This window comes from Gymnoscopelus microlampas (assembly GCF_963454915.1).
Source record: "Gymnoscopelus microlampas genome assembly, chromosome: 11".
Taxonomy (NCBI): Eukaryota; Metazoa; Chordata; class Actinopteri; order Myctophiformes; family Myctophidae; genus Gymnoscopelus; species Gymnoscopelus microlampas.
In genome coordinates, this window is record NC_139948.1 from 14,912,172 (window position 1) to 14,931,079 (window position 18,908).

At 45.1% G+C, this 18,908-nt stretch overlaps 1 protein-coding gene across 1 annotated transcript in view; it reads left to right on the top strand.

Annotated features, from left to right (window-relative positions):
• coro7 (coronin 7) overlaps positions 1-18,908 on the top strand; it is a 193,251-nt gene that overhangs the window by 48,567 nt on the left and 125,776 nt on the right. The window contains exons 8-9 of the mRNA XM_084071513.1: positions 17,380-17,463; positions 17,742-17,824. Of these exons, the coding sequence (XP_083927639.1) occupies positions 17,380-17,463; positions 17,742-17,824 (167 nt within the window). The remainder of the gene's footprint in view (positions 1-17,379; positions 17,464-17,741; positions 17,825-18,908) is intronic.

Below are 18,908 nucleotides of genomic sequence, written 5' to 3' on the forward strand. Positions count from 1 at the left end.
TACGTTGCATTTTGGTGCCAGACTTCCCAGTCCTCCTTCCACAGTTGCGGTGTGTGACTGCTGCATGGGGCCCTGCTTGTTGTGTCCCCAGGACCCAGAGTATATAGGGTGACCACAGCCCAGGCTGGTTTGGGTTGGCTTGGCTGGCAAGGATCTCTTCGTCTGTGGCCACTCCGGCCAATTAGCACCGTGGCTCAATAATCACAGCCTTCTGTACCCAATCCAGGGTTTTTTTATTTCACTTAGCACAACTGTTAAACTGATTTGTATAGGTCCTGGAGCAAATATCGTGACGCCGTTGCGCTATATCCAAAACCTATTCTTAACCCAATAAGACCGGGAGAAGCATTTTTAGATTTGAGCTGAAAAGCATAATTTTACACTTTGGCTGTTCAAAAATAGCAGATCTACAAGCTCGTAGCGCGGCACCGAGTGCCGCGCTACGAGCTTGTAGATCTGCTATTTTTGTGAAATCGTAAAAAAATTGTGCAAATCTTTGAATATATATTTTTTTCAAGCGAACATTTGTAACTAAAATCTTTGCTTCTGGGGGGTCCCTGGAACAAAATATTTTGAGATGGGGGCCTTGGCCAAATACATATACATTTTGGGGGTCCTTGACATGAAAAAGGTTTGAGAACCACCGACATAGCAACATATGTTTTTTTTTCAAAAAGCTGTTTTTATAAGCCATTCTAAAAACAGACATTTTGTAGAATCGACCCTCAGGTCTTAATGGGTTCAAAAGATTAGAGTGGAGTTTTCTGCAACGGTTCATGGTGAAGCGTCGAAGCATTCTCCAAATGTAGGATTCATATCCCCCCCCCCCCCTCCCCTCCGATATGATACATCCTGTTAGATAACACCGCAGGCCAATGGGATTGAGGAATAATAGAGTTCCCATAATTCCCAGTACCGCTGAGACGGCTGCAGTTCATCTTGCAGCAGGTTCCCGGGTGCTTTTTGAGAGTACGCATCTCTCATCTCCCTTCAAGCTATATTTGTTTAGGCAGATGACCTCTTTCCCTCCCTGCAGTCATCCAAACTAAGCAGAATAAAAACAAGTGCGCTCTCTCTGGTTAAAGCTTTCTTTTTTTTCCCATTAGGAGTGGACAGAAGAGCGTCCTGTGCTGCCGGCCATGAGGCTCATTAATGCTTTTTACACCCCTTCGATTTCCCCTCAGCGAATACGCACGTGGGATAAGATTACTGTCGGAGAGAGTTGGTACGGCCGGACGGGCTCGCAATTGGCGCGATATTAGCTTTTTGGCAGCCCCCTGTATCCATGGAGGTATTTACCCTCCGTAAGCCATCGTCAACTGACACCTGTCCCCCGGAAATGTTCAACCATTCAAAAGGGTTCCTTTTGCCGTGGGACAAGTCACGGCACGTCCTCCCGCCTGCTGTCGGGGATGTGCCATGGTGAAGTGTGCCGGCAGGATGGAGCTGAGACTCTTTTCTCATGTGCATTATAGGCATCGCTTTGAAGAGCAATGAAGGGGCCATTTGCATCCTCACTTTATCTCAGCATGCAGATTAGGGCTGTCAACTTTCCTCAGAAATGATATTCGAATATTGGTCTTAAAAATGTGCAGATATTTGAATATATTCGAATATTATTATTATTATTATGAAAAAATATATTATTATTATTTAAAAAAAAATATATATATTTTTTTTTGACAGAAACAGTACAAAAAACAATGTATCGAGTGCTCGGATCCAATAAAACATATTTTGTTTGTTTTGATAACTTAAAAATAATTGATAATGTTAAAGACACTTTCAATTCATAGAACACATTTGAAAATGTAGTAACGCAAAGACCTAATTCTACATATGTGAGCAGCAATACTTTTTTTAAGATATTTTTTTATCCCACGATATTTTTGTAACCCATTTTGTCACCCAGTGCCAATTGCCTATGGAATCCTGGGCGCTACACTCCCTCTGCCAGCCTAGGGAGAGCCGAGAGCCGAGCTCATGCCTCCTTCAATGCATGAGAGCTAGCAAGCCGCTTCTTATATCACCCGACAGGGGGGAGGTTCCCTGGTTAGACGTAGCGCGTGGAAGGAACACGTTGTTCCAACCAGTTCCTTTCCCCTCCATCAGGCGCCCCGGCTGACCAGGGGGAGGCAGTATAGAGAGACCAGGATTACTGCTTGTTTTTGTGAGGGTGTCTATCCTGGGAGACACGGGGAGAACATGCAAACTCAACAAGCAATACTGTACTGTATATCTGCTATCGTGATTACCTTCACTAGTGTGTGTGTGTGTGTGTGTGTGTGTGTGTGTGTGTGTGTGTGTGTGTGTGTGTGTGTGTGTGTGTGTGTGTGTGTGTGTGTAAATGTTGACGGAGTGAGATGGATGGAGAACTCGGTACAGCAGTGCAGTGGAGGTACAGGGGTTGTGCTCTGCCAGCTACTGAAAGCCTACACCGGTGAGAAAGCCGGCCCTCCCGGGTTGTGTGCAGCACACCACCGAGGCTACTGGGGTGTCTGGATGTGCAACTACCATTTTTCCCTGCCTGTATTTTTAGATATACTCGTAGACACACAGCCTATTCTCCACACTCAGCCCTGAATCAGGCCCTCTATAACTGCCACTCTAGCTTTTCTCTGTTTTCAACTCTTTCGTTCCCTTTTTTCTCTGGCGCGTCAAAAGGGGAATTGATTTCTTTTTGAATGACCCTCTCTCTCTCTCTCTCTCTCTCTCTCCACCTCTCTCTCTCTGTTAGTTTCTCCCGTTTTGCTGTATTTTTCCATGGGTTAGGATGATTCTGAAGGCTAGTGTTTTCCCTGCCCCTCTGAAAACACCAGTCGTGACGTCTTTGCGGCAGGCGGTCGAGTGATGATCAATCTCTCACTGAAGTCCCCACAGTGAATGGAACCTGAGCCCGCCGTCGGTCTTGACAAGGCCAGAGAGTCCTGTAATCTGTGTTGCACTGTGTATGCAAAGATCCCTGCCGCCGCAGACTTCACAACACACCTTAAAGTTGTACACAATTACGGTCCCAACTTGCTTTCATTTTTCCATTCTTAAAAGTCGATTTCATTGGTTAATTGAAATCGACTATTTTGGGTATGTCATTATAGGCGAAGAAGTACAATAAAAATCATCCCCCTCCAAATTTTCAAAAATAGCAGATCTACAAATGCACACAATGCTTCATGATGCAATCTCGGTTGCGATGTTATGTGTTGTGAGCGTGTACGGCAGATCTGCAATGTTTGTTATTTTGTCGCGACACTGTGAATGCGCAATAAGGTTCACGTTAACCGTTGCACCTGCCGTGTTCTAGAGAACATTTCATAAGCTATGTCTCTCAAGGGGAGTTTTTCCTTGCCGAGCATGGTCGTGACCCGCTCCGTTACGTGAACTGTCATGAGATAACATTTGTTGTGATTTGGTGCCATATAAATAAAACTGACTTGACTCGACTTGACACAGTGCTTGTGAAGTGTATGTGTGTGTGTGTGGGTTGAAATTGAGGAAATCCCCCAACCCCCGTTCTCACTCACAGATTGATGTATCACGGTATAAATCCGAGGATGCAGTAGTCCTCTGTTCCCCATTATTCTCCATGCACATCTTCCATCGTATCTCTTTTCACTCCAAGTCTGTTCCCAGCGAGGCCGTGGGAAGACTGCAGAAAAAAAACACAACACCATAACAACCGTTGGAGGGAAAAAAGTCTTCTGGATTTCCCATTCAAGTTAGATACTATATTTATCCGCGGATCAGTCCCCGGGTCCTATCACTGTTCTCTCTCTGGGGCCTTGGGGCTGGCCAACCCTGCCGGGTTGCCAGATCTGCTTATTATAATTTCCCTGCAAGATTTGATTTGAAAATAGCAGATCTACAAGCTCACAACGCGTCGCATCGCGACGCGTTGTGAGCTTGTAGATCTGCTATTTTCAAATAGCTGATGTACATGTTAAAGTGCTCGTGTGGCCCATAGTCGCCTCTTTTGGGCTGGTTTTCCTAGACCTGGTTGCTTGTTTCGCCCACAGAATCTGGCTACACTGCCGGCCGGGGGTCTGTTGTGTGGGACATGGCCCTTATTGTCTCTCTGGCTCACGTCACACATGACTTTTTTACCCCCCGCGCTACTTATTTTTTTGCTGATGCGAAGGAAACAAGATAGGGAGTCGAGAGGGGGGGGGGGGGGAGGGGGCTATAGATGACAAGGCAAGTATGAGTAATGTACGAAGCCTGAGTTATACTTAGTTGCGCGCGGTGTGTCGCACACTGAAAATAGCACAATGTTCACGCTCATAACGTGTCATGTGAGCTGCGCATCGACGCACAACTTAAGTATAAATCAAGCTTAATGGAAATACCAGCTTATGACCAGAAACGGCATTTAGATGTACCGGTCCGGTATGTGAAGTGAGAGTTTCCTCTCTCGTAGTGTGCGAGTCCCCCACCTTGTCGTCACCAAAGTCGCATCTCAGAGCCGTCGTTGTTGCTCGTGAAATTGTGAATTTACTCGGTGCCGTCGTTCGCTCTGTACTGCTCTCCCCTGCCCCTATAGAGCATCGCAGTTGCGCAGAATCCGGGTGCCGGAAGTAAATACTCAATGCATTTTTCCCATTGACTTTTCCAAAAATATTTATATCAATGAATTTAAGCCTAGAATCAAGCCATCCAGGATTCTGGTGAATCATGACCATAAAACCTTTTTTCTGTGATTTTTACATTTTTATATTTAATGATATGATATACTATGTTTAATAAATACCCTTTGTTTTGCCGTTTTCAAAAAAGTTTTTTTCACAGAATCAAACGTTTTATGGTCATGATTCACCAGGATCCCGGATAGCTTGATTCTAGGCTTAAATTAATTTATATAAATATTTTCGGAAAAGTCAATGGGAAAAATGCATTGAGTATTTACTTCCGGCAACTGGAAGTGGGCGGGAACTGCGACGCTCTATAGCCTCTGACCCGACCCCGACGTTTTTTTTTTTCATTTCCAAAAGATGGAGAGAGGGAGAGATGGAAGAATATATAGAGTAAGGTTTTGCGGGGCTTCTTCTGGTTGAGAAACTGAGCGAGCACCCTCCCTGTAAAAGATGGTTCCAATTACCGTTAAAAAGAAGAAGTGGTGGTGGTGGTGGTGGGCGGCGGAGGAAATGAAAGAATAAAATGGCTGGTTTGATTTCCACAAGCACCCCCCCGCCCCCCTCTCCCCAATTCCCCCATCTCCAGAGGCCGACTTCTGCAACAGTCTGCGTTAAGTTGGAGAAGAGAGTGACTCCTGACTACCCGGGGTCACCGCTTAAATGGACTGTGAAGACAGAGCAGGAACAAACTAAAAACCCAGTAATTGCTGAAAGGACTAATCAGCCGTAGATGAAAAGACAGAGAGAGAGAGAGAGAGACTCGGGAGTCTGTTTTCACGAGTGATGAAAAGAACGAGGCAACAGTTATTGATTAGAAGGAGGACGAGGAATGAAAGGAAAAGGAGGGATGTGCCCATTAGAGGAGTGGAAAGAGAGAGAGAGAGAGAGCGAGAGAGAGGGAAAAACGAGGAGCAGGTTGACGAGACGAGTGGCTGCAGCTGTGTAGTGTATTGTAATGTGTTATGGTGCGTCTACATGGTACGGTAGGAACAGGGAATGGGGCAGAGTCAGCAATCAGGCTCCTCTTTCACCGCGGTGCCGAACCGCGGCCAAGTTGGACGACACACACAAGGCCCCTCTCTAGAGATGCTTTCTGTTTTGTTTTTTCCGAACACCGAATCGGCCATCGGCCAGCTCAGGGGCCAATAAGGCTTATGTGACTGACATTTCATCGACTTGGAGACTTGTTTTTGCGTATATCCGAGAGGAAAACGTGCTATTACACGCTACAATGCAGGAGAAGGGCCGGCTTTGGTCGGAACAGGAAAAATAAACGCTCGCCGTTAACCCATTAAGACCTGAAGGCGATTCTACAAATGTCTTCTAAATCCCAACAGTTTTCTGAAAAAACGTATGTTTCTATATCAGTGGTTCTCAAACTTTTGCATGTCAAGGACCCCCAAAATTGTATGTAATTGGCCGCCGACCCCCCATCTCAAAATATTTTGTTCCAGGGACCCCCAGAAGTAAAGAATAGAGTTAAAAATGTTTGCTTTAAACAATATATTTCTCGGTGCCGCGCTATGAGCTTGTAGATCTGCTATTTTTGAATAGCGAAAGTGTAAAATAATGCTTTTTCAGCTCAAATCAAAAAGTGGCACAGGTGCGTTCCAGGTCTTAATGGGTTAAGAGGCATTTCTTTTTTTCTTTGAAGCCATTACTGCGGAACCGGTACGAACTCGATGGAGAACGACGGAGAAACTCGAGTCAGTGAGAGAGTTGGAGAGAGCGAGAGGCAAGGAGTTGGAGAAAGGGAGAGATTGCGATCGTTCCCATATGTGCACACACACACACACAGACACCTGATATTGGTCCTGTTGGGTGAATCAACATTCTCGTCGAGCGACACAGATGCTCTCCGTCTGTTGGCGCTTCGAAAGGGAAACGGTTGAGGGGAAAGGAAAGAGGGAGAGAGAGAGAAACCTCTTTTGTTTATATTGGGAGAGGAGGAGGACATGAAATAGACCCATAAATCCATAATCTTCAAGGCTGCTGACGAAGGTGCTTTTTCCCCGTGTGCTTAGTAGACTGAAGCGTCTATACTTCTCATTTGACTCTGATTAGCACGATCAAAGCAAGCTATGCTTTCATCTCCTCTTTTAGTTGTTAGTTTTTAAGTTAACCCCCCCCCGCCCCCAACACACAAACACTCAAATGCACGCACACACACGCACGCACGCACGCACACACACACACACGCGCGCGCACAATTCACGTACCTCTACGTCCCATTTCTTGTTAAAGCATTCAGATGAGTCAGTTTATTATTATTTGATATTTGGGAAAACGATATCTTCCCACATCTAGATAACTCGGCACACCTGTGCTTATGTTATTACTCCTACAGACACAATGTCATTTCCTCTGCTTTTTGTCATTCCACTGGTGGGATTTGACCCGGTGTGATTGACCCCCCCCTCAAACCATCACTAGGAGATGCTAGAGCTTCCCTCTCGCATTGGGCTCTATTCCCTCTGTGCAGTGGTGGAAAAAGTTCTCAAATTCTTTACTTAAGTAAAAGTACCAATTCTGCAATATAGAAAGTCACTGTTACAAGTAAAAGTCCAGAATTCAAATTTTACTTGAGTAAAAGTACAAAAGTAGTGGCATCAAAATGTACTTAAAGTACCAAAAGTAAAAGTACTAAAATGTTTGAAAATAGCAGATCTACAAGCTCACAATGCGTTGCGATGCGACGCATTGTGAGCTTGTAGATCTGCTATTTTCAAATAGCCTATGTATAAAATAGGCCTAAAGTGGTTAATGTGTGTTTCATAATATCTTAATTTATACCTGAAAAGAAACTAGAAACTAAACGTTTTCAAATAATTGTAGTGGAATAAAAGTATAATATTTGCCTCCGAGATGTAGTGGAGTAGAAGTAAAAGTATTGGAAATTGGAAATATTCAAAGAAAGTACAAATACCTCAAAATTGTACTTAAGTACAGTACTTAAGTAAATGTACTTAGTTACTTTCCACCACTGCCTCTATGCTTGGTGCTCCCCCCCCCCCTCTCTCTCTCTGTCTCTCTCTTGCTTTTGCTCTCTCGCTCTGAGTGTGTTGGGATGGATTGGGGGCATGCAGGCAAGTTCAACCACACGAGTCCCACAGGTGGAGTGGATGTCAATTGAATTTACGGCTGCAGAGAGGATATACTGTGGCAGCACACACACACACACACACACACACACACACACACACACACACACACACACACACACACACACACACACACGCACACACACACGCACACACGCACACACACAATGAAATCCATATAGAAAAACACTGATTATACAATGGCTAGTTCCAGCCAAGCATTTGGATTGGTCGAAATAGCCTTTCCAGCTGTGCTGAAATCACCATAAAGCATACATACATCAGCCTTGCCCGAATGTGATACACCTAATCTGTCTAGCTAGCGTTACATTGTTTTTCTAGGCTCGGAATCTTCTACGTTACACTAGATTTTACCATCATATATTCAGATTTTGTTGCATAACAGTTCAGTCTGATAACTCTTGGATTTAATAAAACAATTTCTTTAGCATAAATATAATATTTATTGAGCAAAAATATCTATAAGCATATTTGGCGTCAAGGATCTGTCTGAATTCATGAATTCCCTGTAAGCATGAAAATATTATACTAAATTTATAATAGATAATACCAAATAGGTATTACAGGGAATGAAATAGAGCCCCCTGAGGGAATCCAATAGAGACGGAGCCCACAGGTGGATGCTGGGGTGGTGGTGGAAGTGCAAAAAAACCCCGTCAGAGCACAAAGTAGCAGAGCAGCAGCAGAGCAGCAGCAAAAAGAATGAGCAGTAAGCAGGGAGGTTTAAGTATCCCACCCCAATCAGATGGAGTGAGTATGTGACGGATCACCTGATCAGGTCCTCTGGCTCAACTAGCTTAACTTTTTGGTGGTAACGGGTGTATACAATACATACAATAATAACACTCAACGGCTGTTCTTTACACTGACTATTTCCATCATGACAGTGATGTTAACCACAGATCACATGTATAGCTGATCTATAGTACAAGCGCACAACCATGTTGCGCCGCGACGTGTTTTGAGCTTGTCGATTTAGCTATTTTTGGGCGCGTGACACGGCGCACAACCAAGTATAAATCGGGGCAGTAGCAGAAGAAACACATCCGCATGCAGGTCCAGATGTTGTGTCCTTTGGCCGCCCCCGGGCTTGTTTGCAGAGGACTTAACTGAAGGCTGGGCTGAGGGCGTAACCCCGCCCCAACACACACACACACACACACACGCACACGCACACGCACACGCACACGCACACGCACACGCACACGCACACGCACACACACACCCCTCAGTCTGTAATCTGAAGCACTGTTTATTGGGCCTTGGTCCAATAGAACATCACAAAAATCCAGCAAAAGCCCCCCAAATTCCACCCCCCCCCCCCCCCCCCCCTTTTCGTCGCTTCCCTTCCATAGCTGCTGCCAAGCCGTGACGATGATGACATCATCGTCATCAAAGGCGCGTGCCTTCAGGTCCGAGGAGCGACATGACATCATGTCGGTTGTAGGGCCGACGTGTGATCTCCTGTATGGAACATGTATATAGCTGTCAGCTGGGGGAGACATCAGGCCCGCTAGCCGTGAGCCCGTAGAGCTGGCCGGCCTCGCTGCACAGCACAGCGCAGGCCTGGGCCATGCTGTAATGGCAAAACGTCTGCTCTGAAGCAGGTTCACGCAGAGGTGATGGAGATCGCATGCATGAGTGGGAGGACAGACTTCTGAAGCAAAGGGTGTGTGTGTGTGTGTGTGTGTGTGTGTGTGTGTGTGTGTGTGTGTGTGTGTGTGTGTGTGTGTGTGTGTGTGTGTGTGTGTGTGTGTGTGTGTGTGTGTGTGTGTGTGTGTGTGTGTGTGTGTGTGTGTGTGTGTGTGTTTTTAGGGGAGGACTGCCAGTAAGGCTGTGTACAATATATGTGTGTGTGTGTGTGTGTGTTGTTGGGTGGACATAAAAGGGTCCATCAATTAGAGGCTTTTTTTATGGCTTATTAGATAATTTCCCTTCATTTTGACTAGTCCGTTAAATCCTGTGAACTGACAATTATTATGTAATGCTATTTGTCATTCTCTGGTGTTCAGGGACGCAAGTGCGTCAACTTGGAAAATGAACACAAAGTGATGCCGAAAGTGTCCCTGCTGGCTCTGCAGAGCTTTAAACGTGACCGTATCATGAATGGACCATCACAGCAGATAGTGTGCAGTAATACCTACAGTAGTCAGATCCTAGTTTGGGCAGAGCACCAGCTCTCCGTTGTTTTTGCCCCTGTAAGGAAATCAGCCAACCAACTGCCTCCTGTGTGTGTTTATTCCATGTTAGCGCGCTCAACCCCGCACCCACCCACCTCCCTATTCTGTGATCTATCGCTTTTTCCGGGGTCGTCAATTATCCCGGACCTCTACCCATGCGTCTGCGCTATTTTTCATCCCACTTAACTCACACAGACTTCACATCAAGGCAAATGCGAGTTCACTTTACCTGCGGAAGGCAGTGCCGACTTGGCCTCCGAGGCTGAAAAATGATGCGCAGAGCGTAGCCGCGGGTGTTTATTTAATCCAGGACTTATTATCAACGCGCTGTCTTTACTTTGGTCGCGTCGCTTCAGAAAACCTGTTTGGACGCCAGGTCAGTAGAATATGCACTAATCCCCCTCTGGTGAATAAAGCCATTTGGAGGCACACCAGCAGCCTGAAAACATCTGTGTATACCTTACAGATGGTGTCCGATAAAAGCCTGGTATGCACAGAGACATATTACCCCTTGGAGAAATGCACACTCGAGAATTTACTTTTTAAAACCATGCAATTGATGTAAGCTCATCCTCTCCGCACATTATAGCGACGTCCAGTCGCTTCACTGCAGAGTGTGATAAATGGAGCTGTAAAATTCCAATGTGGCCCATATGTGCACGTCGATGTGCGCAATTATGATTTGTGATTTTATGCTTTAGACAGGGATGGTCACTGAAGGGGGGGAGGGGGCACACTGGGATCGTGGCTTGTACCAGGTGTTCCCAAACTTTTCCATGCCAGGGACCCCCAAATAAATCTGCAGCCCCCCCCAACTGTGAAATGGCTTTAAACAAATCACAGCAATCTATAAGCTCACAACGCATTGTGGTGTGTTGTGAACGGCTATATTAGCTGATTTTGAAGTTTGATGATAATGACACGTCCAAAATAGGGACGTTAGGTTAAAAGTGGTTGACCCATTAAGACCTGAAGCCGATTCTACCAAATGTCTTCTAAATCCTAACCGTTTTCTGAAAAACGTATGTTTCTATATCAGTGGTGCTCAAACTTTTTCATGTCAAGAACCCCCAAAATGATTTATTTGGCCGCGGATCCCCATCTCAAAATATGTTGTTCCAGGGACCCCCAGAAGCAAAGATTTGAGTTAGAAATATTTGCTTTAAAAGAATGTAAATACATTAATTTGCACACATTTTCTCGATTTTTCAAAAATAGCAGATCTACAAGCTCATAGCGCGGCACTCGGTGCCGCGCTATGAGCTTGTTTATCTGCTATTTTTGAATAGCCAAAGTGTAAAATAATGCTTTTTAGCTCAAAATAAAAAAATGACAGATGCGTTCCAGGTCTTAATGGGTTAAAGTGCCACAATAATCTATATGAATCGAATTTGAATTGAAAAAAAATACACCCTCTGGCAGCCCCCACTTTAAAACCCTGTGGCTTAAGCCGTGCACATTTTGAGATGCCTTTTGTTTCTCTACTGCTGAGCTTGTGGTACAGTGACTCGTGTGGTTGCCCCTGGGAAAGGGAGAGGACTTTCTGGAAGATTCCATTCCATTGAAATCGGCAGGGAGCAGATCCAGAGGCTAATATCCACCTCCCTACATCCACCCTGTCCTAAAAATGCTCGCTCCTGACGGGGCTGCGCGAGCAAAACTTGAACCTGTCGTTAACACACTGCACGCCGAATTAACTGCCAGCCAACCACAGCTTTCTATCTTCTGCTATGTAAAATGGATGAGGTATTTCACCCCCTGGAGTAATTGCTTCAACCTGCTGCTTGAAGATGTGTGCAACATTGTGCGTGCGTGCGTGTGTGTGTGTGTGTGTGTGTGTGTGTGTGTGTGTGTGTGTGTGTGTGTGTGTGTGTGTGTGTGTGTGTGTGTGTGTGTGTGTGTGTGTGTGTGTGTGTGTGTGTGTGCGTGCGTGCGTGCGTGCGTGCGTGCGTGCAACTTCCTGCACACCCTCCTTATTGCAGGCCGATATATCATCATCAGTATCTGTGTGTGTGTGCATGCATATATTTTGGAGTGGGAACATGTGCGTGTCATTTTATCGTCCACACATGCACTGCAGGAGGAAGCGCCTGCAGTGCAATTTTATTTTTTAGGGAGCAACAAGCGATGAAATGTTTGATTGAGAGGGCAAAAGAAGAACCAGAACCCAATTCCCCCCCCCCCCCCCCCCAGCGCTTGATCCCCCCCTAACCGCTGGTGCTGGGGCGTGTGGCGAGGAAGATACGTCAGAGACAAAAAGCGGGGAGGGGGGGAGTGGGGGGGGCTAGTGGGGATTTGATAGGCTGCACATGCGTCCTTCCCCGCACACACACACACACATGTGCGTGGCTGTTCTCTGACTGGATTTGATGTTCCTTCGTTCATCCCTATTTGTCAAAACGCTATTTGAATCACTTCCAGATTTTGACAAATACAGTCTGCCAGGGGATTCAGCTATTATGAATGATGGTGGGAGGGGGGAGGGGGGACACTCTAGCTGTTAACTTAACAGTACCTGGTGTTTTCAGCGGTGCGCTAGAGCTCGGTTTCTTTGCCGTTTTGTTCGTTACAGTTTTTTTTTCTAACGGGCGTAAAGTGTTGTGAATGACAATAAGGCCACGAACAGTGTTGCCAGATTCTGTGAGAGAAACGAGCAACCAGGTCTAGGAAAACCAGCCCAAAAGAAGCGACTATGGGGCCGCGTGAGCACTTAAACGTATACATCAGCTATTTCAAAATAGCAGATCTACAAGCTCACAACGCGTCGCGATGCGACGCGTTGTGAGCTTGTAGATCTGCTATTTTCAAATGAAATCTTGCGGGGAAATTATTATAAGCAGATCTGGCAACCCTGGTCACGAAGGTCTTCGGACACATCGCAAGTTCAAAACATCTATCTTTATTGGACACAGCCGTCAAGTCAAGCTCCTCAGAGGGCCGGCACAGCGACAGATTACTGTTTTATGGCTGTGTGTGTGTGTGTGTGTGTGATCTTGGTGGTGGCGGGGGCGCACTGTAGGACGATGGCTCTAGTTCCATGGAAAACTCAATTGCTGTCCTCCATTACCTTGTGTGGAAGCTCTGTGTAACTCTAGAACTTTGCACGCAGATACCAAGGGGGCTCACCGAGGCTCAGGGTTGAGACATTAAGATCTATAAGTAGTTATGCCCTGACAGATAAGTCTAAGTAGCACGCCTTTTGCTGGGTTAGGGGCCTCGGATCATGGGCTCCATGCTTTGAAAGATAGGGCGCCGCAGTATTCCATTTTTCCAGAAAGACGAATAAAGCCGTAATTACTTTAAGAACCACATACAGTATATATTTAGCGTTTTGATTGGCATTCTGTGTGTGAGCCAGCAATATTTGCATTTGGACTCGATCCCAGGCGGACAGTTGCATTACATCTATTTACCAAATGGCAGACTAGACTTACGCACATACTGTGTACACTAACCACTTAACCCATTGAGGCCTGAGGTTCCGATTCTGCAAAATGTCTTCTAAATCCTAACAGTTGTTTGGGAAAAAAAAACTATGTTGCTGTCAGCGGTTCTCAAACGTTTTCATGTCAAGGACCCCCAAAACGGACCTCCATCTCAAAATATTTTGTTCCAGGGACCCCCCAGAAACAACGATTTGAGTTACAAATGTTTGTTTTAAAACAATATATATTCAAAGATTTGCACACATTTGCTCGATTATTCAAAAATAGCAGATCTACAAGCTCGTAGCTATGAGCTTGTAGATCTGCTATTTTTGAATAGCCAAAGTGTAAAATAATGCTTTTAGCTAAAATCTAAAAATGACACAGATGCGTTCCAGGTTAAACCCTACTTAAAGTAGGTTAAACCCTACTTTGTCGTACACTGATGTTGCGTAGTGAAAACATCTACAAGCTCATGCGTGGTGAGGTTATAGACAAGTGTTCCCACGGCCATGAAAGACCCTGGAAATATTTTGAAATGAGAAAAAAAAGTTTTCTAGGCCTGGAAAAGGTTTGGAATTGATCAAATGTTTTGGAAAAAATGTTTCATTCATTGTTTTTAGCTGTTGTTTTTCTTCATAAATCAGTTGTCCAAAACATGTCTTACATTACGGGAAATATGTGACATGATAAAATGTTGCACAGGCCTGCGTCAATGGAACCTAAGGTGCGTTCGGGACGCACGCTCTGGGAATCTGCTCGGGTTTCAGAGCGCTCTGGTGTTGTGACATCATGGAGTGCTCTGATATCAGTTCATTTATGAACGGTCAGAATAGATACGCATTAGCTAACGTTACATTTAGCATCTTTTAATATTCATCCAATTCATCCCATGTCTAAACGTGATTATTGCCTGTTTTGTTACACGTGTGTTCCCAGAGGGCACCTAGAGCATTGGTTCTCAAAGTGGGGTGGGGGGGCGGGGGCAGGTTCCAGGGGGTCTCCAGCAAAATGTGATAATATAGCATCACAATAACTTTAACCTTTTATACTTTGGCTATTCAAAAATAGCAGATATACAAGCTCATAGCGCGGCACCGAGTGCCACGCTATGAGCTTGTAGATCTGCTATTTTTGAAAAGTCGTGAAAATGTGCGCAAACCTTTGAATATATATATATATATTTTTTTAAGCGAACATTTCTAACTCAAATATTTGCTTCTGGGTGTTTAACTGGATGGGGGTCTTGGGCCAAACACATATCATTTTGAGGGTCCTTGACATGAAAAACTTTAAGAACCACTGACCTAGAGCTCATAGGTTCAGGATTTGCAATGCGCCCACCCCCCCCCCCCCCCCCATCCAGTTATTACACTGGCCCGGGGACAGTGAAGTCCGCAGAAAGAGGAAAAAAACAGAGACAAGACAAAGAAGACTAGACTAGGACAACAAGAACTCATTCACACTGTCAGTCAGTCACAACAGGAGGGAGTAGAAAGAAACTAGTAGAAACTCAGTTCTCTGAATTTTTGAATGGTGCCACTGTGCACTTCAGAACGCACCCCGAATGTATACTGGACATCATGTTTTTTGATTGATTGATTGATTGATTGATTGATTGATTGGTTTAATACTTTTATTATCAAGATTATTAACAGTACAGGTAGTACAGTCAAAAGTTATGCTAAAAGGATAACACAAAAAAAAGCCCCGGGGGGCTTGTTTCCATTGTGGTCCATTGTACTTGTATTAGTAAAAGCTCATTAGCAGCAAAAGGTATATTTACAGTAGAAGGAGGGGTGGGGGGGACGGGGGGCAGAGGATGCTGTTACCATGGTGTTCAAAGGTGTTCTACTAAGCCTGATTGTATTTTAAAGTCATCCATGTGACAAAAAAGAACAGATTCTGTCTCGAAAATCAATCAATCACGTGATACGCGTGGTTGTGCAACAGAGGGCAGGGATGTTGAAGTGCAACCAGTTTGCCTATCCACAATGCCTGGGAAGTGTGTCTTCAATCATGTCTGGCTTTTGATCAAGTATAAAAATGTTTTGGTACACTGCTGTCCTGAGGCATAGCACACTGGAGCAAGAGTCATTATTGCGCCATATGATTGCTACAGTGTATAGGTCTGGAAATGGGGGGAACATAATACATTTTGGTACAAGTTTTGAAAATTCATCGGTAAAAATGTGTGTGTACGGGGTTGCCAGATCTGCTTATTATAATTTCCCTGCAAGATTTTATTTGAAAATAGCCGATCTACAAGATCACAACGCGACGCGTTGTGAGCTTGTAGATCTGCTATTTTCAAATAGCTGATGTATATGTTAAAGTGCTCATGTGGCCCATAGTCGCTTCCTTTGGGCTGGTTTTCCTAGACCTGGTTGCTTGTTTCTCTCACAGAATCTGGCAACACTGTGTGTGTACCCTACAGTATATAGATTGACTACTTTCGGTTTTTGAAAACGTTTGAACATTTATTTAACTCACAAACATCTAGCCATCTTTGGCCTTCAGCCTGTTTGACTACTACATCATACACATCTTCCATTACAAACATGCACGTTATCTCATGCTAACACAACACGGTTTCTTAGCCATTATGGCTAAACTTGAGTCTGTTTTTAGTCGAAGACCCCTTGTAATAACAAATCAAAACACCAATGTTGTTTTGACACATCTTCCCTGTGGAAAAACAGCCATGTAGCAACAGTATCAATGACACACACACACACACACACACACACACACACACACACACACACACACACACACACACACACACACACACACACACGCAGGCATAATGTCACTGCTTAGTAATCTAAGCTGCACTCGGGGGCAAATGTCACCTCGTGTGCTACATGAACAATAACAAGCACTTCTACAGGACAGAACAGGTTGTGTTCTGTCCTGTCTGTCCCGTTCCTGGATCTGTCAGAGGTATACCCGCATAGCCTGCTCCTCCTCCGTCAATCACTCGCTCATCACACGCTTTATCTGTGTATAACTTGAGGTGCGGTCATGGCTGTGGGTTCACCCAGTTCGGTCTGAGATCAAAGAATTTTGGAGATGGTGTCGACCCAATTCCAGTGTCCCTGTCGCTGACTTTAAACGCAGGTTCACGTGAAGTCTGCAAGCAGGGCTTACGGCTGTCTCGTTGTCGAAATCTTCAAGTGCATCAAGTGCACGGTCCTCAAGAGCCCCTTTATACACCCATTCCATTAAGTCTGCAATCGATGCAGACTTTGCTCGAGGGAATTACCCACACAGATCATATCTTCGTAATGTAAATACCAGGGTTACCAGGGTATCTTCCGAATGTCAATCATTAAGTATGCATACTAGTCATGCAGCCTGGTTAGAATGTCAACAAACACTCTTCTGACAGAGAGACGGAATAGCGAAGAACAAGTACAAATATATATACTTTAAACTAAACACAAATTAAAGTGAACAGAATAACCTAGATGGAATAATTATTATTATTACTCATAGCCTTTAATACCTGGAACGCGTCTGTGTCACTTTAGATTTCTTTGGCTATTCAAAAATAGCAGATCTACAAGCTCATAGCGCGGCACCGAGTGCCGCGCTATGAGCTTGTAGATCTGCTATTTTTGAAAAATCTTTAAAACATTTTTTTTTTAAATGTTTTTCAAAAAACTTTTAGGATTTAGAAAACATTTTTAAGAATCGCCTCAGGCCTTAAAGGGTTAAAAAAAACTGACTGTAAATAAGGACAGAAAGAGTTTTTAAAATGATGGAAAGTGTCATGAATGAAGGACTTCAATTCAAAGTGCTGTCCCATTCCTACTGTATTTACCATTTCGAGCCCTTGCAGCCTTTCACACCGCAGCACTTACCAGGTGATGTCATTTAATTCTGCTAGGGCTCAGGTCTTAAGGCTTTAAAGGGAGGACATTGGAATTGGGCCTTCATTCATTCTCTTTCTTTGTTAACCTATGGTGAAAAATGTGAATGTTTAAAATGTACACGTCTGTGATTCTGTGTTTTAAAGAGTGCCAAAGGTCTACAGAACAACAAGGACTCGCGCATCCTCTGGGCCAAAGACGACCATTTAATCACCACCGGATTTGATATGGTGAGGAAATGTGTGTGTGTGTGTGTGTGTGTGTGTGTGTGTGTGTGTGTGTGTGTGTGTGTGTGTGTGTGTGTGTGTGTGTGTGTGTGTGTGTGTGTGTGTGTGTGTGCACGTGCGTGCGTGTTCAGTGTGTGCTTGCATGTAGTGTAATGTCTGTGTATTATCCTAAACTTTATCCTAAACCTTTGTGTTAACCACTGTTTTCGGGTGCCCCCAGCTACTGGTGTGTGTGTGTGTGTGTGTACACCATTTTCAACGGCGTGTATTATTGTGTGCAGATGCGTGGTCGTGAGGTGAGAATCTGGGACAGCAGAAAGCTGAGCTCCTCTCTAGGCTCGGTGTCTCTAGGCACTGCCAGTGGGTGAGTACTGCCTTAGTATCTAACTGTGTGTGTGTGTGTGTGTGTGTGTGTGTGTGTGTGTGTGTGCCACAGTATGAAACACAGAGACAGAGATGCATACAACTAAAACTTGAAAATCCCATGCATGCATTCGCATAGGGATTTTAGACTACACAGCAATGGCGGAGATGCTAACGTTCAAATGACGGCCACCGTCCAACTCCATAGAACTGACACTGACAGAGTGTAGCACTGTGTACGTCTGCCACTCAGTCTGAGAGAGATCACATGCTCTCAGCACGTATGTGTGTGGTATGTGTGTGTGTGTGTGTGTGTGTGTGTGTGTGTGTGTGTGTGTGTGTGTGTGTGTGTGCACATTTGCATGTATATGTGGAATGATACATGCAGAACGGGGCTTCACACAATGCGAGGCATCCCTGCCTCAAGTCCAGAATGCAGACCTCCCAGATGTTCTGACACTGTCTCTACACATTCCTGTCATTTCCTGGGTCAGAGCGCGCGTACACACACACACACACACACACACACACACACACATACACACACACACAGCTATCCTCTCTTCTCGCTGTCCTTTCTGACAAGAGCAAGTGTGTCTGTTCTTCTGTCCGTAATCTGTCCATAATCAAGGTGAAAGGTCAGTCAACAGAGAGAGACACACACACACACACACACACACACACACACACACACACACACACACACACACGCACACACACACTGTTCTCCTCAATCACAGTCCGTCGTTTTCTGCTGCCGCTGACCTCCCCCAATCACTCACTCGCCTCCGTTTATTTTTCCAAACGCGGCTGCCGGGGGAACCAGAGGAAAGCGGGGAGCGTGGCCGGGCTCCAGAGAGGAGAGGAGGAGGGGGGTGGAGGGAGGGAGGGAGGGATGGACGGAGAGAGAGAGAGAGAGAATGGAAGAGTGGGTGGGTGTATGCGTTCCTTTGTCAGATCCAGCCCATGCGTTTCAGTGTTATTACAAAATGTGTTGGTGAGCCAAGGCCATTTCATTGCGCAGAGAGCCAGGCCAAACTAGGCCAGACCAGACCAGTGGAGTCCCGGGCTGCAGGCGGGCAGGC